A 20532-nucleotide genomic window follows, 5' to 3' on the forward strand; every position below is an offset into this window, starting at 1 on the left:
TACTTCGTATCCTTTTTCAAGAAATACTTTGCACCCTTTTTCCAACTTTTAAGCTGAAAATATGCATATTGTCACACCTATGCATTTGATTACCCATTTAACACCAAAACAGAAGGCACGGGTCTAAAAATTGTTTAGTTTGACTTTGTGAGCACGATGCGAAATGGTTCAATTTGTTTCTACATGGTTGTTTTTTTATTTTTTTTACAAAGATAGTCCTTCAATTGCTTGCATATTATGAGTTTCTTATGGATTCCACAATCTCCCCTGTTTAGCTATTGTACCTTCAGCTAATACATAGTCATTTGAAAAAGATGTACCTTCAGCTATCTATTTTTTCACAATCTTTATGACTGCAATTAGATTAGATAAACATTGAATAACTATAATTTTCAATTTTAGTCACCCTGTCTTGGGCAAAACTTTTGAATAGGGGAATTGACATTATTACAAAGATTTTGGTGGATGTTGTATGTATTGAGTTTCGTCCCCGTATATTGGTTGATGTACAAAGGTGCATCTGAGTACCACTGTGTTGGGATTCAAGATATCAATGCCTATTATGATTGCTCCAACTGCCATGCAAAAGATGGCTCATCCCGAAGGTATGCATTAGATTATTGTTTTACAGTTAACATCCTATTTGATGCATATATTTTCTAAAAGTGAATCCATCATCTTTTACCCGAGAGTAGGCTACTGCAAGAGCTGCTGAAACTATAATGGTTTGGGCATCGGTCTTCTCTTTGTGGGATCGATCTTCTGAATGTTTTAATTTCCTTCTAGCTATTAAGGATTTAAGAAATTATAATGATTTTGGATTTTGAAATAGTTTGTTGTGTTGATAAAAATTGAGGATTTGACATATTTGTTATAGACGCTTTCTTCATGGGCTACATCAAGTGTTGAAGAGGTTGCTTCAACTGGACCAGGCATTCGCTTATTTCAACTTTATGTAAGTTTATCATTTCCACCCATATGATTGTCTTCCCATGTTTTCTGAGATGTAATTGAGTTCATATCCATCCAATTGTATTATAGGCTCCTAAACCAATGGTAAGATGAGTTATATTGCGTTGGGTTTACTAAATGTGGATGTATGAGTGGTGTTAAAATTTAGATGTCATTGCTGGTAGGTTTACAAGAATAGGAATGTTGTTGCACAGCTTGTTAGAAGAGCATAAAGGGTTGGTTTTAAGGCAATTGCACTGACTGTGGACACACCTCGACTTGGGTGGAGGGAGTCTGACATTAGAAATAGGTAGTGAAAATTCATTCTATTTTAGATTTGCTGACAGGACTAGGTAGATACGTGGGATAAATCTTATATTCAGAGTATACTCCTCTTTAACGTTATGAGTTTGTACCCATGTTTTAACACTTTCTCAGCTCTCAATAAAAATCAGAACATTGTGGAATTCTTTTAGGATCAGAAGCGACGCTAGGGTTAGAAAAAGCATTTAACATCTATAATGTATCAAACTTAAAATAAGTCAGAAGTCTCCATTTTATCTGGGATTCCTCTTCGTTCATCCCCTTGTCTGACACTGAGGTATCTAATGTTCTGAAAAGTCTCATTGTGATATCCACTAACAGAAGGCACGGGTCTAAAAATTGTTTAGTTTGAGTTTGTGAGAAAGATGTGAAATGGTTCAATTTGTTTCTGCATGGTTGTTTTTTATTTTTTTACAAATATAACCCTTCAATTGCTTGCATATTATGAGTTTCTTATGGATTCCACAATCTCCCCTGTTTAGCTACTGTACCTTCCGCTAATACATAGTCATTTGAAAAAGATGTACCTTCAGCTCCCGTATCTATTTTTTCACCATCTTTATGATTGCAATTAGATTAGATAAACATTGAATAGCTATAATTTTCAATTTTAGTCACCCTATCTTGGGCCAAATTTTTGAACATTATGGCACCTCTTTCATTACAAGCATCAAGGGAATTGACATTATTACAAAGATTTTGGTTGATGTTGTATGTATCAGGTTTCGTCCTTGTATATTGGTTGATGTAACAAAGGTGCATCTGAGTACCATTGTGTTGGGATTCAAGATATCAATGCCTATTATGATTGATCCAACTGCCATGCAAAGGATGGCTCATCCCAAAGGTATGCATTAGATTATTGTATTACAGTTAACATCCTATTTTGATGCATATATTTTCTGAAAGTGAATCCATCATCTTTTACAGGTGAGTATGGTACTGCAAGAGCTGCTGGAAATATAATGGTTTAGGCATCGGTCTTCTCTTTGTGGGATTGATCTTCTGAATTTTTTAATTTCCTTCTAGCTATTAAGGATTTAAGAAATTATAATGATTTTGGATGTTGAAATAGTTTGTTGTGTTGATAACAATTGAGGCTTGGACATATTTGTTGTAGACGCTTTCTTCATGGACTACATCAAGTGTCGAAGAGGTTACTTCAACTGGACCAGGCATTCGCTTTTTTCAACTTTATGTACGTTTATCATTTCCACTCATATGATTGTCTTCCCATGTTTTCTGAGATGTAATTGAGTTCATATCCATCCAATTGTATTATAGGCTCCTAAACCAATGGTAAGATCAGTTATATTACGTTGGGTTTACTAAATGTGGATGTATGAGTGGTGTTAAAATTTAGATGTCATCGCTGGCAAGTTTACAAGAATAGGAACGTTGTTGCACAACTTGTTAGAAGAGTGGAGGCAGCTGGTTTTAAGGCAATTGCACTGATTGTGGACACACCTCGACTTGGGCGGAGGGAGTCTGACATTAGAAATAGGTAGTGAAAATTCATTCTATTTTAGATTTGCTGACAGGACTTGGTAGACACGTGGGATAAATCTTATATTCAGAGTATACTCCTCTTTAACTTTATGAGTTTGTACCCATTTTTTAACACTTCCTCAGCTCTCAATAAAAATCAGAACATTGTGGAATTCTTTTTGGATCAGAAGCGACACTAGGGTTAGAAAAAGAATTTAGCACCTATAATATATCAAACTTAAAATAAGTCAAAAGTCTCCGTTTTATCTGGGATTCCTCTTTGTTCATCTCTTGTCTGACACTGAGGTATCTAATGTTCTGACAAGTCTCATTGTGATATCCACTCATACATGCTAGATAGTAAGGTACACCTCTGTGTTGAGATTCAATTCTGGATCCATAATTATTTTTGTCTTCTATTGATTTTTCTTTGTCAAAAATGTAGATTCGCATTGCCTCCATATCTTATCTTAAAGAATTTCAAAGGTTTGGATCTTGGGAAAATGGAGAAGGTATGTATTCGATTTTATGAGTTCTTTAAATAGAAGGATGTTGTTTTTAGTTCTTCCTATATTCAAGGTCCAAAATTCTTCCTTAAGTTGGTTTTTTTTTGCAGACAGCGGATTCTGCACTGGCATCATATGTTGCAGGTCAAATTGAAAGATCATTAAGTTCGAAGGTTTGTAATAGTACTAGTAGAGAGATATTTCAAATAATTCTTCAGTGTTGTGTTTGAATAGAATGAAAATGGATAAAGAAGCACCTGGAGAAATCTTGGGGTTGGGTTCCTGCCTTTGCTTGTAACCTTCTGAATCTCAGAAAAATTATTTGTGATGAGTCATATTATGATTTACATCTTCAAGAAATACTTCGTATCCTTTTTCAAGAAATACTTTGTATCCTTTTTCCAACTTTTAAGCTGAAAATATGCATATTGTCACACCAATGCATTTGATTACCCATTTAACACCAAAATAGAAGGCACGGGTCTAAAAATTGTTTAGTTTGAGTTTGTGAGCAGGATGTGAAATGGTTGCATACAATTACCAGTTTTCCAATACTCGTGAAGGGGGTTTTGAGAGTTACAGTATGTCATGTATGCAGACACACCTCCCATGGTCATAGGGGCACTCCAATTCAAAATTTCTTCTACTCTCCAATCAGATTTCCTATATGGTTTTTCAATTGTACTCTCCCATAGTAGAACATATTTTGTATGCAAAACATAGTCGAAATTATATTGCATCACTGAAATCAGCAAGCAAACCTAATCAACATCCCACATACATGATATGCAAAGATTCCATAGTAGAGCCAATCATGTGTACATAATTTAGATGTGAAATCAAATACTAGGATTAAAAGAGATAACTACAATACCTGATCAACATCCACATACATGATATGTGAAGATTCCATAATAGATCCAATCATGTGTATAGAATTTAGATGTGAAATCAAATACTAGGATTAAAAGAAATAACTGCAATTAAATATGCAAACAATGATATTTGCTACTCAAATTTAATCTCAATAAACCAGAGTCATAGTCTAATGGCAACTAACGAATCTAAGAAAGCATTTATATACGAAATTTAGCATGTATACATAGTGATCTTAAATCCATGAGGTGTAGACCATTGGTTTATATGAGATCTAGTCTCCATTAGATCTCAAGTTCAAACCTCATGGGGAGGGGTTGAAGATGGGAGCTACCTACGATGGAAATAAATTATCTTGAGAGACATCCATGGTTGACCAAGTCTCACACAATGTCAAAGCCACTCCTAACCCAATTGGAAGGGAGGAAGAAAAAACTCTTCGCTGACATTGAGGCAAATTGGGAAGGTGATATATGGTGTATTATTGTTGCAATGGCAGGGGATGGATTTTAATTGTAGGTTGGACCAAAAGAAATTGATGCAAATCAATATTAACTACTTATTGATAATTTTTCCCACTGAATTCCCTGAGGTCGAGTATAATGCTTTCCTTGCTTATCAAAGAGTATTGATTCCTTTTCAATTTCAACATTCTGGATAACCAAATCCAGTTCTCTGTAATCATTGCAAAAGGGAGTCCATTATCATGTAGGGTTTGAATTGTTATTCTCCTCTTGTTGCATGCTAATATTGATCATCTTGTTCAACTTCTAAGGTTCTTAGTGGCCTATCCTTTTCAGATCCTTTGACTAACACTATATCTCTCCAATCTTGTAGGAAGGTCATCAAACTCTCCCTTTTATTTGCCATGGTTGGCCAGGATTAAAATTGCAAAGGGAGTAGCCAGAGGCCTATCTTATTTACATGAAAGGAAGTTTGTTCATGCAAATATTAAGCCAAGCAACATCCTTCTAGGCTTTGACATGGAGCCATACATAGCAAATTTTGGGCTAGAAAAACTACTGGACACTGCCAATGTCAAGTATAGTAGCCTTGCTATCCACCTAAGGAACCTTGAAGGTATATTTTCAGGGAGAAAACACTCAACTGGCTCCTGTGATAGCCTACAAACAACACCTAATTTGCTAAGTAGTCCAGGCATATCCAAGAACTTTGTATCTCCTTACCAGGCCCCAGAGGCATTGAAAACTCTCAAACCCAACCAAAAGTGGGATGTTTATTCCTTTGGGGTTATTTTTTTGGAGATTCTTACTGGGAAGCCACCTTCAGATAAGGATTTTGCAGCATGGGGTCAAAACTTTGTTGATGACAAGCATTGCCTTTTGCGCATCATAGATCCTACTCTTCAACCAGAGGTTGAAGGAAGGGAAGAAATCTCAGTGTCTGTGGGGATTGCATTGAATTGTGCTTCTGCTTCCCCTCAAAAGAGACCATCAACGAAGGAGGTATTGCATTTTCTAGAAAAAAAGCCATCATCCACAACCGATTAACCAATTCTTTCTTCCTATGTATCATCCTTGCTTTGAAATAAGTTGGATAGAGATGAGGACTTACACCCACATTCCGTATTCAACAACTCTACTTAGACATTGAAATAACTGACATAGACACCTCTATGATTGGGACTCAGACAAACTCTGTTGTCAAGTCAACTGCTTATGAAATCTCCAGAGTCTTCTTAAAAATTTCAATATTTCTACAGTTGAGGATTGTAGCAAAACTCAGGGATCAAACTTAACTCTATGCTTATGAGGCATCCGCATTCTCACAGTTTACTTGCAGCTCATTCTTAGTTTTAATGGGAAGGTCATATATGGTGTATTATTGTTGCAGTGGCAGGGGATGGATTTTAATTACTGGTTGGACCAAAAGAAATTGATGCAAATCAATATTGAAAATTAGATTTATTGGTTCAGCTATAGTTTGCATATACAAAGAAGAAACTGCTCCTTTTTCAGATTAGAATATTTATATATACATGTTCGTCTCAGCAACAAATGATAATTTATCAAAACCATGAGAATGCTACACAACTTCCTTCATAAGCCTTCTTAGGAAGACCATGAAATAAGACAAGTGACCCTGTGCTTGTATTTGTATCTTATTCTACATAACATCTTCTTACTTAGCTGGAGAACAATTGGTTACAATATTTATATCAGTTTCTATGGAATGTTTCTGCTGTTATATATTGAACAGGTCCATTATACCGTATTATTGGATTCTGCAGAGTCTATCCCTGTTTTCTCTTCTTTAGAATATATATCAACCCTTTTGTTTTGTTTCAAGGATATGTTAAAGTTTATTTCATTTCTCCTTTATCTTTAAGATGGATATTTATCTTTTTTATCACCATGTTCTCCGTGGTTCATTTAAATTGGATATTTGTCATTTTTTTCATTGGGTTCTCTGTATTTTGTTATAACTAGTTATTGATAATTTTGCCCACTGAGTTCCCTGAGGTCGAGTATAATGCTTTCCTTACTTATCAAAGAGTATTGATTCCTTTTCAATTTCAACATTCTGGATAACCAAATCCAGTTCTCTGTAATCATTGCAAAAGGGAGTCCATTATCATGTAGGGTTTGAGTCGTTATTCTCCTCTTGTTGCATGCTAATCTTGATCATCTTGTTCAGCTTCTAAGGTTCTTAGTGGCCTATCCTTTTCAGATCCTTTGACAAACACTATATCTCTCTAATCTTGCGGGATGGTCATCAAACTCTCCCTTTTATCTGCCATGGTTGGCCAGGATTAAAATTGCAAAGGGAGTAGCGAGAGGCCTGGCTTATTTACATGAAAGGAAGTTTGTTCATGCAAATATTAAGCCAAGCAACATCCTTCTGGGCTTTGATATGGAGCCATACATAGTAGATTTTGGGCTAGAAAAACTATTGGATACTGTCAATGTCAAGTATAGTAGCTATGTTATCCACCTAAGGAACCTTGAAGGTATATTTTCAGGGAGAAAACGCTCAGCTCCCGCGATAACCTGCAAACAACATTTTAATTTAAAATAGAATTATCATGGTAAATTGGTATAAGAATATTAGTAGAAAAAATCACCTAGTTATAAGCCTAAATATTGGCAGAGGCTAATTCTTCATGTGGCATAATCAATTAGCCATGTTATCTTGCTACATGATGCAAAAAAATGACCCATGGATCCTAATACTTTTTAAGGCTCTTTTTCAATTCAATAGACATTTTTTCTTCTTCTTCTTCCTGAGACGGTAAAGATAATGACTCAAGAATGACTCTAAGCTTACTAGATAACCAAATTCTTAACATACCTTGCAATGTAACAAATCAATGTACACTATTGCATCAATATGATTGTTTTCACATAAGGCTTGATCATTAAAAGGACATTAAGGTTTGTACCTTTTGGGACAATTGCTAGTATAGTCAACATCAGAGAAAATACAAATGACCCGGAACATGAGAGAAAATACAAATGACCTAGATCCATTAAAACCTTGAAAGTTTGTTCATGAACTCTTCGAATCTGGTATAAAATGTGTATTGTATTTCAAACTTCAATTTGCCATTAAATTAATGGGACATGAATTCCCACAAAGCAGTTAAAAAATGTGCAATTAAGTTGAGGTTTCATCTTGTCATTCAATTGATGGACACTCAATATTAAATATATAGGAGTAGCATGTGAGTGTGAGTTTTATAAAGAAGATTCTTTTTATTATTAATAAAAATATAGATAGTTAGTTTCATTTTAAGGGGTTATAAATATGAGTTATAAATACAAGACTTAAAAGGTTGTAAATATTTAAAGTGTTGTAAATATGTGTTATTAATTGTTTTTACTAAAACCTGATAAATAGCAATTTAGCAATTTCTTTTTAATTGAGTGACTCAAATTCATGTTTCTTTAGGTTGAAGGTAAGGCCACTAAAGTGCAAAAAAATGTGATGCCAATAATTAGAGGGATTGTCATCATGGGGTGATAAGAAATTTAATATTCCAAGAAGAGGAGGTGGTAGTAGATTCTAAATAAATTAGCAATGCAACAACATAAATGTTTGCAACAAATTTAGAGAGATCCACCTTATTGAATAATGCACACACTACATGGATAATGGATTTCCGCACTTTATGCCTTACGACGTTTTCTTTGCAACATCTGGTGCAAATGCTAGTTTTCTATCTACTAAGGTCACAAATTCAATATTCTTCCAAATCTCGATCATATCCATACAATATTCACTTCACTTGTCCTTTTCTCTAATAGCAATAACGAAGAGGCTATTGTGAACATAGTTTGTAGTTGCAATTACCTTTTCCCAAGTGGAAATTTGATATGACCCCAGAGGGGCATATGTGAGGGTAAATATATATGTAATAGGGTAAATGTGTATGTTATATGGATTAACTTAATAAAGGACCCATATAAGCAATAAATGAATAAGTATATATAAAGGTCATGTAGTCATGTTAGGCATTTAGATATTTACATAAAAAATCACAATGAATCAATTAAATCGTAGCTCAATTATCTAGACATTAACATTGTAGGTTAATTAGTTAATTGATTAATTTCTACATGCATAAATATTTGGTTCATGTGAAGAGCCACAAAAAATAAAAGATAAGATGGCCAATACAATAAGAATGTTGAAATGTAAACCAAACCGTATACCCTTAAGAATGTCGAAATGTAAACCAAATTGTATACCCTTAAGAATTATTTAGTTCAAATTTAAGTTAAATGGTAAATCACAACACTGGGCATTTGCTAAAATTATTAATCATGGTGATTCTATGATGAAAAGGTTTTTAAAGATGATAATTAAGACATGCAAAAGAAATTCAAGTTGTACTAAAATGATGCAATATGAAAAAACTACACATGTGCAACAGGAATACAATGCAAATAAGATGTATAAATAATGTAATATAACACAAGCATGATGAAAACCAAAACTATGGTTTTTTAAGGGTATATCACAACACTAGGTATTTAATAGCAACTTGAATGATGGTTACTTTTCTTCATAGTGACCTTATAATCTTAACATCAAGTTCTACAATCTGCACTCTTGTCAATGATCAATTAGAAGTCCTTGGAAGAATGATAATAGGATAGTGTTTAAATGTGACAACAATTTGTTGATGACATTGGATGTGTTTACTACATGAATAATTTTAAGCTCCAAAGTTTTGTGTCTTCACAAAAAACTTTGAACATTGTTTCAAATAATTTTCTATCACAACATGTAATTATTTCTACCATCAAAACAAAATAGACAATTCAAATTGATATCCTTTTCATTTGATTCGATTTAATACCCTCAACATTATCATTAAAATCTTTCAAAATAGCATACTGAAATGCATATTTATCATTTCATGGTACAATTGACTCAAAGTGTCTAACATATGGTTCTTGATTCTATTGTCATACTCTAGAAACCATAGATAACAATTCAGGTAGAGGATCATTCACCATCTCTGTATGACCATAATCAAAATTGCATTCACCCATGCAAATTCCCATAGCTAAATTAGGTAATATATTCATCTGCAAAGATGAAAATAAAGCTCAAAGTTTGGTTTTTTTCTTATAGTTCCAACAAACAACATCCAAATATTGCATAGATGACTTGATACACTCATAAAACCTCACTTTAGAAGTAACTAGTTAAAGAGACAATCCTTCATCCACACTTGAGAGATAATGAATCCTTCTATATAATAACAACACATGAGCTAAATGAATTTGATGTAATTCTCACCACTATGAGAACTTGTTACCTATTAAGTATTACCTATAAATGAGTGTTAAAAAAACTTCCATTAAAAAAATTCAAATTTTTTCAAGACTTGATAATGGCCAAAATTGGGATTAAGCTAATATTTTTGAACACATGTAGATTTTATCAAATGCAATATTGTGATGCCAACTCAACTCTAATACTAGCTTGATGTAGATATGACATAATTATGACACACATGACACATGATATATTTTAAAGACCCAATTTGATGTCACTATGACACAAGGAGGTGAAAACATGACACAAGGGGAAAATAATAGTTCTTTTAAATTTTTTTGTAATAATAATTATGCAAGAACAATCCAAAATCCCATTGCAAAAGTTTTATGCACATCATAAAAATCACTTAATAATGGGAGTGTAACTGATCCAGGTGGATATTGGTGGCCACCTGCCTATTCTGCTTGAACCCCCAACAATGTCTCTTTCAGTTTTTTGGTTTCCTTAATTGTAGCACAGTTTACTATTTTTCGCAGTTTTTCGGGTTCTGAACTTCCGGAGCCGTTTTGAGGCCCTAAATGACGTTTTTAGGGAAAACAGAGAGATTGAATATATCCCAAACTCGCATGCTTATACTTTTGCGGCCTTCTCTTTGAGCTCTTCGAAACGAGGTATTATGATAGCCAAACGGAGATCGTATGCCAAAGTTACGACCCTGGGAAGTCGATGTACCAATTTACACAAATGGGGCCCACAGTTTTGACGCTTCATCTCCTAGGGGTAGGTTTTTGGATGTTTAGGGTTTTCCATTGTTTCTCAATAATAAATAGGCCTTTGAGCCTCATTGTAACACAGTTCGGAGGGATGTAGTCATCACATCTCTTCTCAGAGATAAGCTACCATCGCCTGAGCTAGCCTTATTTCCATTCTGTTTGTAAGCATATTTCAGTGTTTAATATCAATGAAATGAACTGCTATTTCTACTGCATCTTTGTATTTATGGTTATATCTATAATTTGTTGTGTTCCTATTTAAATCCAGATCAGTGGTATCAAAGCGGTCTGCTCTTTCTCTGTTTTTCTTTGCATGTCCCCAACAAGGTCGGAATATAAGGAGTTAAGGATTGAACTGGTTGAACCTTTGCAAGACCAGCCTCGCAAATCCAGATGGCCTCCATGGCGGATGAAAAGAAAGACGAGGGGGCAAGAGATCCTATCAAACTCTTGCTCGAACAAGCCCTCGAGCAACAAAGGAACACGATGATGGACAATTTTGTCCAGATCCTTCAGCGGCTACCCAAGGACGATGCATCTACATCCGGCAGCTACTCTGGAAGCGTCACACCCTTTAAGGTACAAGTTAACTTTGACATTCCCATATTTGAGGGTAAGATAGATGCAGACGCTGTAGATAAATAGTTAAATCTGCTAGAGGGATATTTTTCCGTTCATGATTTTTCCAGCCGGGAAAAGATCACTTTTGCACTTCTCAAAGTAGCCCCCCACATCAAGCACTGGTGGGAAACCTACTATGAGCAGAATGATGAATGTTGGGTCCCTATAATACTAGTGATTACCCCATTACTATTGTAGTTGCATCCCTTATTAATATTGATGTGCCCCTATTATCCCCATATTGTTATTACTCTGCCCCATAGAATCCCTCTATTGTTATTTTTGTGGCTTTATATTATTATTGTTAGGTCGACTGGGTTATATTGTGACTTCTTAGACTCCCATATATAGAAAGGAGGTTTTGTCATTTGAATCATCCAAGAATTGTTCATTTATGTAATGTAAAGGAGGTTGCCCCCTCGAAGAGGCTAAATTCTAAGGCGTTGATCTATCTTTTCTATCTTTTCTTGAGTTGGTTTCATAACATTTGGTATCAGAGCTTTGGATTCTAGGGTTTCGCTGCTCCAAATAGGTCATCATGGAATTTTCGCTATAACTTTTTTTCTGCGACATTTCAGAAGTTAAAAAAATACCCCATTTGAGAAGACATCGCACTGAACCTTGAATCCGAATTTTAGAGCTTTTTGCTCTATATTTGCGGAGATACGATCTGAGGAAGTTGGTCTTTTTGCAGACTTCTAAATTACATTCCAAACAGGTGACCTGGGGAAAATCATCATAACTTTCTCTCTGAGAATCAGATTGAAATTTCGTAAGAAGTTACAGAAATAGGACGGACTATAGTTTCTTGTAGATATTTTTCAGAGCCAAAGGTCGAAACAGTGACTCGTGGCACGTCGTACAATTTCGCTCTACTGAACTAGTCTATAATCAAGTCACTGTGAGAGATTTCGCATAACTCTTCCTTGGAGAATCCAATTTGGGTGAGACTGGTGGCATTGGAAAGAGGACACAGAGGGCTACTATAGATCACAATTTCAGAACTGAATGATCAGAAAGTACAGAGGTACATCAGAGGCAATATCAAGCTCCTACAAAGTGAAAAAAGGTGTGTAGATTTTTTTAAATTTTTTCTTAAGCTTGGTTTGAAAATTTATTTTGAAGGAATTCAAAGGGCATAGTAGAGCATTATTATCGGTAACTGATGCCCCAAGGAAAGAAAATGCAAACACCTAGTAAGCAACCTGAAAGCTCTAGCATGACTCATGAAGAAGAGGAAGAAATGCTACATGATATATCAAAATTACAAGAACAAGTGCAACAAATGTCACTCTCACAAAAGCTAATAGAAGCTAAGATAAATGGTGTGGAAGCTAAGATGAATGGCATGGAAGCTAAGATGGACAACTTGAAGATAGATTTGAACTCAAATTTGAAGATAGGCATGGCAGATTTGAAAACGGATTTGACAAATTTTCTATAAGAAATACTTACTAATGGTGAAAAGGTAGTAAAGGAAACTCATGATGTGAACAAAAGAAATGTTAATCATGATTTCTTAGACTCTAATGTGGGATCGAAGACCCACCATATTCCAAAAATCGATATGAGGAAGTTTGATGGAAAAGATCTCGCAACATGCATATTACAAATGGAGCAATTTTTCTATCTCAATAATGTGAAAAACACACAAAAGGTATGTATTGCAACTTTATATTTGGAACCAAATCAGTTTGTATGGTATCAATGGCTTTGATCTCGTAAAAAAATTATCATTTGGGCAATTTTTACGGAAGAATTGGTAGCGCATTATGAGGATACAAAAAACAACACTTTTTTTAGCCAATTGATAAGTCTCAAACAAAAGGGTTCAATAATGGAGCACATTGAGGAGTTCCAAAAATTGAACATAAAGGGAAAAAATATTCCAGAGGAGCATAGGATTGATGTGTTCATAGGGAATTTAAAGGATAATATCCAACATGATGTTCGCCTTTGGGAACCTGATTCATCAGAGAAGGCATTCAGGTTAGCAAGAAAAATGGAAAGCAAAATTATGGCAACCAGGAAGCATACCACTCACAACTATAAAGATGGAAGTGTGGTTGCCCCTGGTCTTCCACAACCTATAAGGTTGACACCACAACAACTGGAAGAAAAAGGAGAAAAAGGGTTTTTTTATAGTTGTGATAGTAAATACACTAAAGGTCATAAGTGTGCTGAGAAGAAATTATTCTACATAGATTGCGAAGAGGAAGAGAAAAGGAGCAAGAAAGGTCAAAAGAAGAGGATATACTCCAGGAACAAAGCCTAGATAAAGAAGAAATGAATCTGACCATATCTTGTAATGCATTGGCAGGAATTACCACTCCTCAAACCATCAAGATAGAAGGACAAATCAAGAAGAAAAAGGTAATAGTGTTGTATTGATTCAGGAAGTACCCACAATTTTATTCATTGTAAGGTAGCAAAATAATTGAATTGCTTTTTATATCCAGCACCAGAGTGTCAAGTGATGGTTGCAAATGGAGGAACAATAAATTTCTCTAGAAAGTGCCATAATATCAAGCTATCGATGGGAGAATATGTATTGACTATCCCAATGCTTTCCATTCCAATGGGAGGTGTTGATGTTGTACTAGGAGTCCAATGGCTACAATCCTTGGGTACAATAGCTTTTAATTTTCAAGAACTTTTCATGAAATTTTCCGTGGAAGGAAAGGAAGTTGAATTAAGGAGTATTGCAGGGAAACCGGGAAAGATAATTAGCTCTAATGGTATGACAAAGCTTCTAAGAAAGGAACAAAGGGGTGTAATTGCACAATTATGTTCGCTAGATGTTTCCACATTGCAATCATCTGTTTCTCCAGATCTCCAGAAAGTCTTGGACAATCAATTCCAAGGTATTTGAGACTCTCAAAGGTCTCCCACCTATTCGTGATCATGATCATGCTATTCATTTGATTCCAGGAAGTGTTCCTCCAAACATCAGGCCATACAGATATCCCTATGCCCAAAAGAGTGAAATTGAACGTATGGTTGCAGAAATGCTAGAGGCTGGTATAATTCAACCGAGTCAAAGTTCTTTCTCTGCTCCAGTGGTATTAGTGCACAAGAAGGATGGATCATGGCACATGTCGGATTATAGGGAGCTCAACAAGCTCACTATTAAAGATAAGTTTCCCATTCCCATCATTGATGAATTACTGGATTAATTGCATGGATCAATTTACTTCACCAAGTTGGATCTTCGTTCAGGATATCATCAAATCAGAATGAAGACTGAAGACATTCCGAAAACAACATTTAGAACTCATGAGGGTCATTATGAATTTTTGGTCATGCCTTTTGGCCTTACCAATGCACCTTCAACATTTCAAGGTTTGATGAATTCCATTTTCAAACCATTTCTTAGAAAATTTGTGTTAATATTTTTTGATGATATACTAATCTACAGCAAGTCTTGGAAGGATCATGTTGAACATGTTGACAGGGTGCTACAACTATTGGAGGAGAAACAATTATATGCAAAAAGATCCAAATGTTTCTTTGGAGTACAAGAGGTGGAATATCTGGGTCATATTGTATCTCATGAAGGAGTTAAGGTAGACCCTAGCAAAATTAAAGCCATTAAGGAATGGAAAATCCCCACATCCATAAAGCATCTGCGAGGATTTCTCAGGTTGACAGGGTATTATCGCAAGTTTGTTAAGAATTATGGGAGAATAGCAGCACCTCCAACAACATTATTGAAGAAAGATGCATTTTCATGGACTCCAGAAGCAATAAAGGCCTTCGAACATCTTAAAGAGGCAATGTGCCAAGCACCGGTCTTAGCTACACCAGACTTCACAAAAACCTTTATTGTGGAATGTGATGCTTCAGGGAATGGAATTGGTGCTATTTTAATGCAAGATGAAAGACCCATTGCTTTTGAAAGTCGTCCAATCAAGGGAAAGTTTTCACACAAAGCTATTTATGAGAAGGAAATGTTGGCAATACTCCATGCACTTAAGAAATGGCGACCCTACCTAATGGGAAGACACTTCAAGGTAAAAACAGATCATGATAGCCTTAAATACTTTTTAGAACAAAGATTATCACTACAACAAAACCAGCGATTAGCGTCCCTTTTTACTTCTTTTTTTGCATCTAGAGCCCATTTTTGGTGCTATTTGCATCCATTTATCAAATATGGTGCAAAACTTGACACAAAATTTGCATCAAGTTTTGCACCAAATCTTACACCAAGTTTAGCACCAGGTATTGCAATAGGTTTTGCACCACGTTTTGCACCAAATTTTATGCCAAGTTTTGTGTCATTCTTTACACCAGGTTTTGTTCCAGGTTTTGCATCAAGTTTGGCACCTAATTTTGTTTGACATACTTTTGCATCCTCATTTGCATCCACTTTTTGCACCTACACTTGCATCAACTTTTGCATCGACTTTCGCATCCTTTTTTGCATCCTTTTTTAAATCATTTTTTGCATCCATTTTTTCATCCATTTGTGCATCCCTTTTGCGCCAAGTTTTACATCGTGTTTTGTGTCTAGTTTTGCATAAAATTTTGCATCTACTTTTGTTGCATCCACTTTTCCCTCTTGTTTGGCATCCATATTTACATCCTCTTTTGCATCTATTATTGTACCCACTATTGCATCTAATATTTTTGTGCCACAATTAGCGCCTAGTTTGGCACCTCCTTTTGCACCCACTTTTGATTATAATTTTGCATCCACGTTTGCATCCTCATTTGTGTCTAGGTTTTCATCAACTACTACATCTATTTTTGCATCCCTTTTTGTATCCAATTTTGGACCGGGATTTGCATCGGGTTTTGTGTCTCGTTTTGCATCTACTTTTGCATCGACTTCTATTGCATCCACTTTTGCACACAATTTTGCATCCACTGTTGCACCCATTTTAATTTCACTTTTTGCATCCGTTTTTACATCTTCATTTGCATCATACTTTGATTCTTTTTTTGCATCTATCATTACATCCACTTTTGTTATGCCACAATTTGCACCATGTTTTGCACTCACTGTTGTATCCACGTTTGCTTCCAATTTTGCATCCATGTTCACATCCTCTTTTACATCAAATATTGCATCTATTTTTGCATCCAATTTTATGTTAGGTTTATGCATTGGGTTTTGCATCTCGTTTTGTATCTACTTTTGCATCTACTTACATTATATCCATTTTTTGCATCCAATTTTGTTTTGCCTGTTGCATCAATGTTTGCTTCCACTTTTACATCCATTTTTGCATCTTATTTTGCATATTTTTTGTCTATTGTTACATCCACTTTTGTTGCACCATATCTTGCGCCTACCATTGCAACCACATTTGCTTCCACGTTTGCATCCCCTATTGCATCCACTTTTGTTTCATCCATTTTTGCATATACTTTTGTTTCTGTTGTTGCATCCACATTTGTTTCACCACAATTTGTGCCAAGTTTTACACCTACCATTGGACCCATGTTTGCTTCGACTTTTGCCTTCATGTTTGCATCCAAGTTTGCATTGACAACTGCATCTACTTTTGCATCCACTTTTGTGTCAGATTTTTCATGTTGTTGTGCATCTACTTATGTTGTATCCACTTTTCATCCAATTTTATTTCTATTGCTGCCCCCATTTCTATGTTCGCTTTTGCATCCCTTTTCCAACACTCATCATATTTTCTGCATTGATGATATTCCTTATGGCATTGGCAATTATGAACAATTGATGACAATGTCAATAATATTGACAATGATGAAAATGAAGATGATGGCGATGACATGAATTGTGATTATGATGATAAAGACGATAGTGGTTACAATGACAATGATGATGATGGCAATGATTATGATGATGACGATGCTAATGACGTTGGCGAATCTTCCCAATTTTAGATGTTGTCATTGTCATAATCATAAGCATTATCTTTGGTGTCATGATCATCATTTTCATCTAGGTCATCATCAAAAACAATAATGGCATGAATGATGATGATGCATGATTACAACAATGTCGATAGAAATTACATTAATGATGATGATGGGGATGATAAAAATGACAATGACGATGATAATGGTGGTGATGATCATCATCATCGATCATCTGTCAAAAATAGAGTTGTTATTTCTCTTACGTATATCAATGTGTCCTAAACAACCCTTTTCTAGCACTGATCACATTTTTTGGGTTGATGATATTTCTTACAACATCTACAATTATGAACAATTGCAAACAATGTCCATAATGATGATGATGATGGCATGAATGGTGATTATGATGATAATGTAATGATGGCAATAACAATGACAAGGATGATGGTGATGATGATGACAATGATTATGATAATGAGAATGACCTTACAATCTTATGGATTCGTGAACAATTACTAGTTTCAATACCATCTTCTGGATACGTATTACTATCATACTTTTTAAATTTTCTGTCTCTCTTGAGGTATCTTACTATAATGGTGTTGTCAACACTAGAAAGATATCTTGTTGTAATGGTGGTTCTAATGTTAGCACTAGCAAAGTTTAGAAGGGAGGATGCTACTACAAGAGGAATTCCTTCTAAGTGACTATGGCATTCAAAATGAGGCTTTATGGGCTGCTTGTTAACACATGTTCTCATGCTCATATAAAATTAATGTGAAAAGTTTCTTTAATTGGTTCCCATGCATAATTGATATTGATAATGGGGTGGTATAAAATTGTAATGGGCATATCCGTTAGTTAGTTATGATGGGTCAACAACATTGAAACCATCCAAGTGACATTTCACCTTGGAACAATCGTCGCTCGTGCGAAAACACGAAGTTTATGTAAATGAAAGTTGTGATTGTAGTGGAATTAAAACCATCGAGAAATATCAAAGAAGACGCTGCCTACCAGTTTTGAAAGACAACCAAGGCATTGAACAACTATTTGCGTTAGGATGTAGTGAGGGAATCGAAGGAAATTTGGCAGCCCTAAGTTGCCATTACTATTGCCAATCACACATTCAATAGTAACCATAAAAGGTAGCCACATATAAACAGAACCTCGAGGTGTTGACAGTCAGAATCTATTGTAATAACTTTGACGTATATATAGTTTTGTGTTTAGATGAGAATGAAGTGGGCTTCATCCAGGGTTCGGCTCAATCCTCGTCCATTCCATGCAGTGGTGTTTAATTCGCCAAGCAAGAGAATATTACGTGAGTGTTCAGAGTTAAATCAACAGAAATCAAGGACGTGTGATTGTCAAATTATTGCTCCTCCCTTATGATTGAGCGCTTGATGCGATGGTCATTATCCTTGGGTGATACTTTTATTCCCCATTTTCTATTGAAAAAGTAGCGTTTTTCTGTTCGATTATGATAGGATTGGATGAACGCCGGTTTGGGTGGATGTAGACCCATGTTTTTTTGTGGTGATCTTCAAATGTCTTGAGGATAAGAAAAAAATCCTTGACCAAGGTCCATGGTTTTGGGGATGAGTTTGTCTTCTAGTGAAGCCATGGTTTCCCAACTTCAATCCTCTCACTATGTTGCTGATGACTACTCTAGTATGGGTAAGATTCCCAGTTTTCCCATTCACTTTACCCATCTAGATCTCTTAGAAAAAGTGGGCAATTTTATTGGAAGATTCGTCAAAGTAGACAGGGAAAGACTTTTGAAAGGCATTTTCACCTATGTTTGCATATGTGTTTGGTAGATCCCAATGAAGTTTTGCGAGATAAAATTGAGCTCAAGTGGATGGGAATTGTGTATTCCCAACCCCTGGACTATGAAAATACAACTTTTCGATATAGGAATTACCAACAAGATAGACACCTTCAAACTGTCTGTCCCTTTCCAATAGGGGCTTCCTCCTTACAGTCATCTAAGAACTCTAGCTGCAGTTGGAGGGATCTTAAGGAAAGAGAGGGATCCAAAATGTAACACCCCTCCCTTGTGTGTCAAACTTTGCAAACCTAAGCTGAGAAAAGTTAGGTATGATGTGTAATATAAAAAGTAAATACATTATTAATAAATTAATCACTTGGAAAAGCGAGACACCAAGAGATGAGATTCTTGCCAAATCACATTGGTGAATGGGAAAGGATAATCCTTTCATGGTAAAGCTTCTCGATTTAATTCTAGATAAGTTGGATGGATTGGAGATAAATATCCATTGAGAAAAACATAAAAGTTGTGCGGGAGAGAAAGGCAATCTTCTATGAGGAAAATCCTCATGGGAGAGAAAGGTGAGCTTTTATGAGATAAGCCTACGCAAATGGATAAAAAGATCCATAAAAGCGAGACACCGCTAATGGAAACCATATCCTTCCATATGCTAAGGTCAATGGTGAAGTGGGTCTAATCTCTTGCTATGGAACTTCATGCATGGACAAGGAATCAATATCTACCTACTATGCCAAGGGGAATATTAGAAGGGTACTAAATAGGACTAAAGACTATTGGCTATTGGAATGGCTAAGTTATACTAGATCTAGATCTTTATCTTGGTAGAGAAGAGAGTAAAGAAGTGAAACGTAGAGATGCGAGTATCATATGTCTAGACGAGTATAATATGTATAGAGCTCGAAGAGAATGAAATTCTCTGAGAGCTAGCCATGACTCAAAGAGCCTCTTTTTAGTTGTTGAATTTAATGTTGATTGCTTTCTCCTTTCCCTTATTTCCTCTCTCTTATTCTTTTTTCTTTTCTCCTTTCTCTTATTCCCCTGTCCTTTCCCCCCTCTCCCTACCCGTACCCCACCCTCGCCCGGACGGCCCTCAAGCGTGCCTTCCCCTATCCTCGCCCTATGATCGATTACCGCTTATCTTTTTTCTTGAACTCGTACCTTTGATGGCTCCTCCGGAGAGCGTTCCGTTCTCCTGCGGTGCCGCCCCTTACCTCTTTCAGAGTAAGATAGACTTCTTTCTTCAAACAAGTAACAGTTGTTCGAAAAAAAAGAACAACCAACAACACCCAAAGTACTCATACCGACTTTCTCTCCTACCGAACCGAAGCAAAGCGTAGGTAACCGACTTTCTTTCTCTCGATACGGCAACCGAAGCGAAGCGCAGGTAACTGACTTTCTTTCTCTCCTACCGAAGGTAACTACCAAAGGTAACTACCAAAGGTAGGCATTCATCTACCGAAGGGAGGATGACAGGTAACTGACTTTCTTTCTCTCGATACGACAACACAACTACCAAAGGTAGGCATTCTTTCCGACATCTTTCCAACTCTTGCTCTTACCTCTCTTTCCAAAGGAAGGAAGGGGGGTGTGGGGGGAAGGA

The 20532-nt window shown here is 35.9% G+C and overlaps 1 protein-coding gene across 1 annotated transcript; it reads left to right on the plus strand.

The window, feature by feature from the left end:
• The first annotated feature begins 504 nt into the window (after window positions 1-504).
• Window positions 505-6494, plus strand: LOC149159159 (glycolate oxidase-like). Its single transcript, XM_089434209.1, has 10 exons — window positions 505-605; window positions 1998-2122; window positions 2206-2243; window positions 2396-2477; window positions 2656-2779; window positions 3209-3279; window positions 3384-3442; window positions 3785-3850; window positions 5336-5611; window positions 6366-6494. The coding sequence occupies exons 1-10, from the start codon at window positions 505-507 to the stop codon at window positions 6492-6494; spliced, it is 1071 nt and encodes a 356-aa protein (XP_089290335.1).
• The last annotated feature ends 14038 nt before the right edge of the window (window positions 6495-20532 follow it).

This window comes from Pinus tabuliformis, chromosome 5_2 (genome assembly GCF_031772625.1).
Source record: "Pinus tabuliformis cultivar Carrire ecotype Pingquan chromosome 5_2, CPIR1, whole genome shotgun sequence".
Classification (NCBI taxonomy): Eukaryota; Viridiplantae; Streptophyta; class Pinopsida; order Pinales; family Pinaceae; genus Pinus; species Pinus tabuliformis.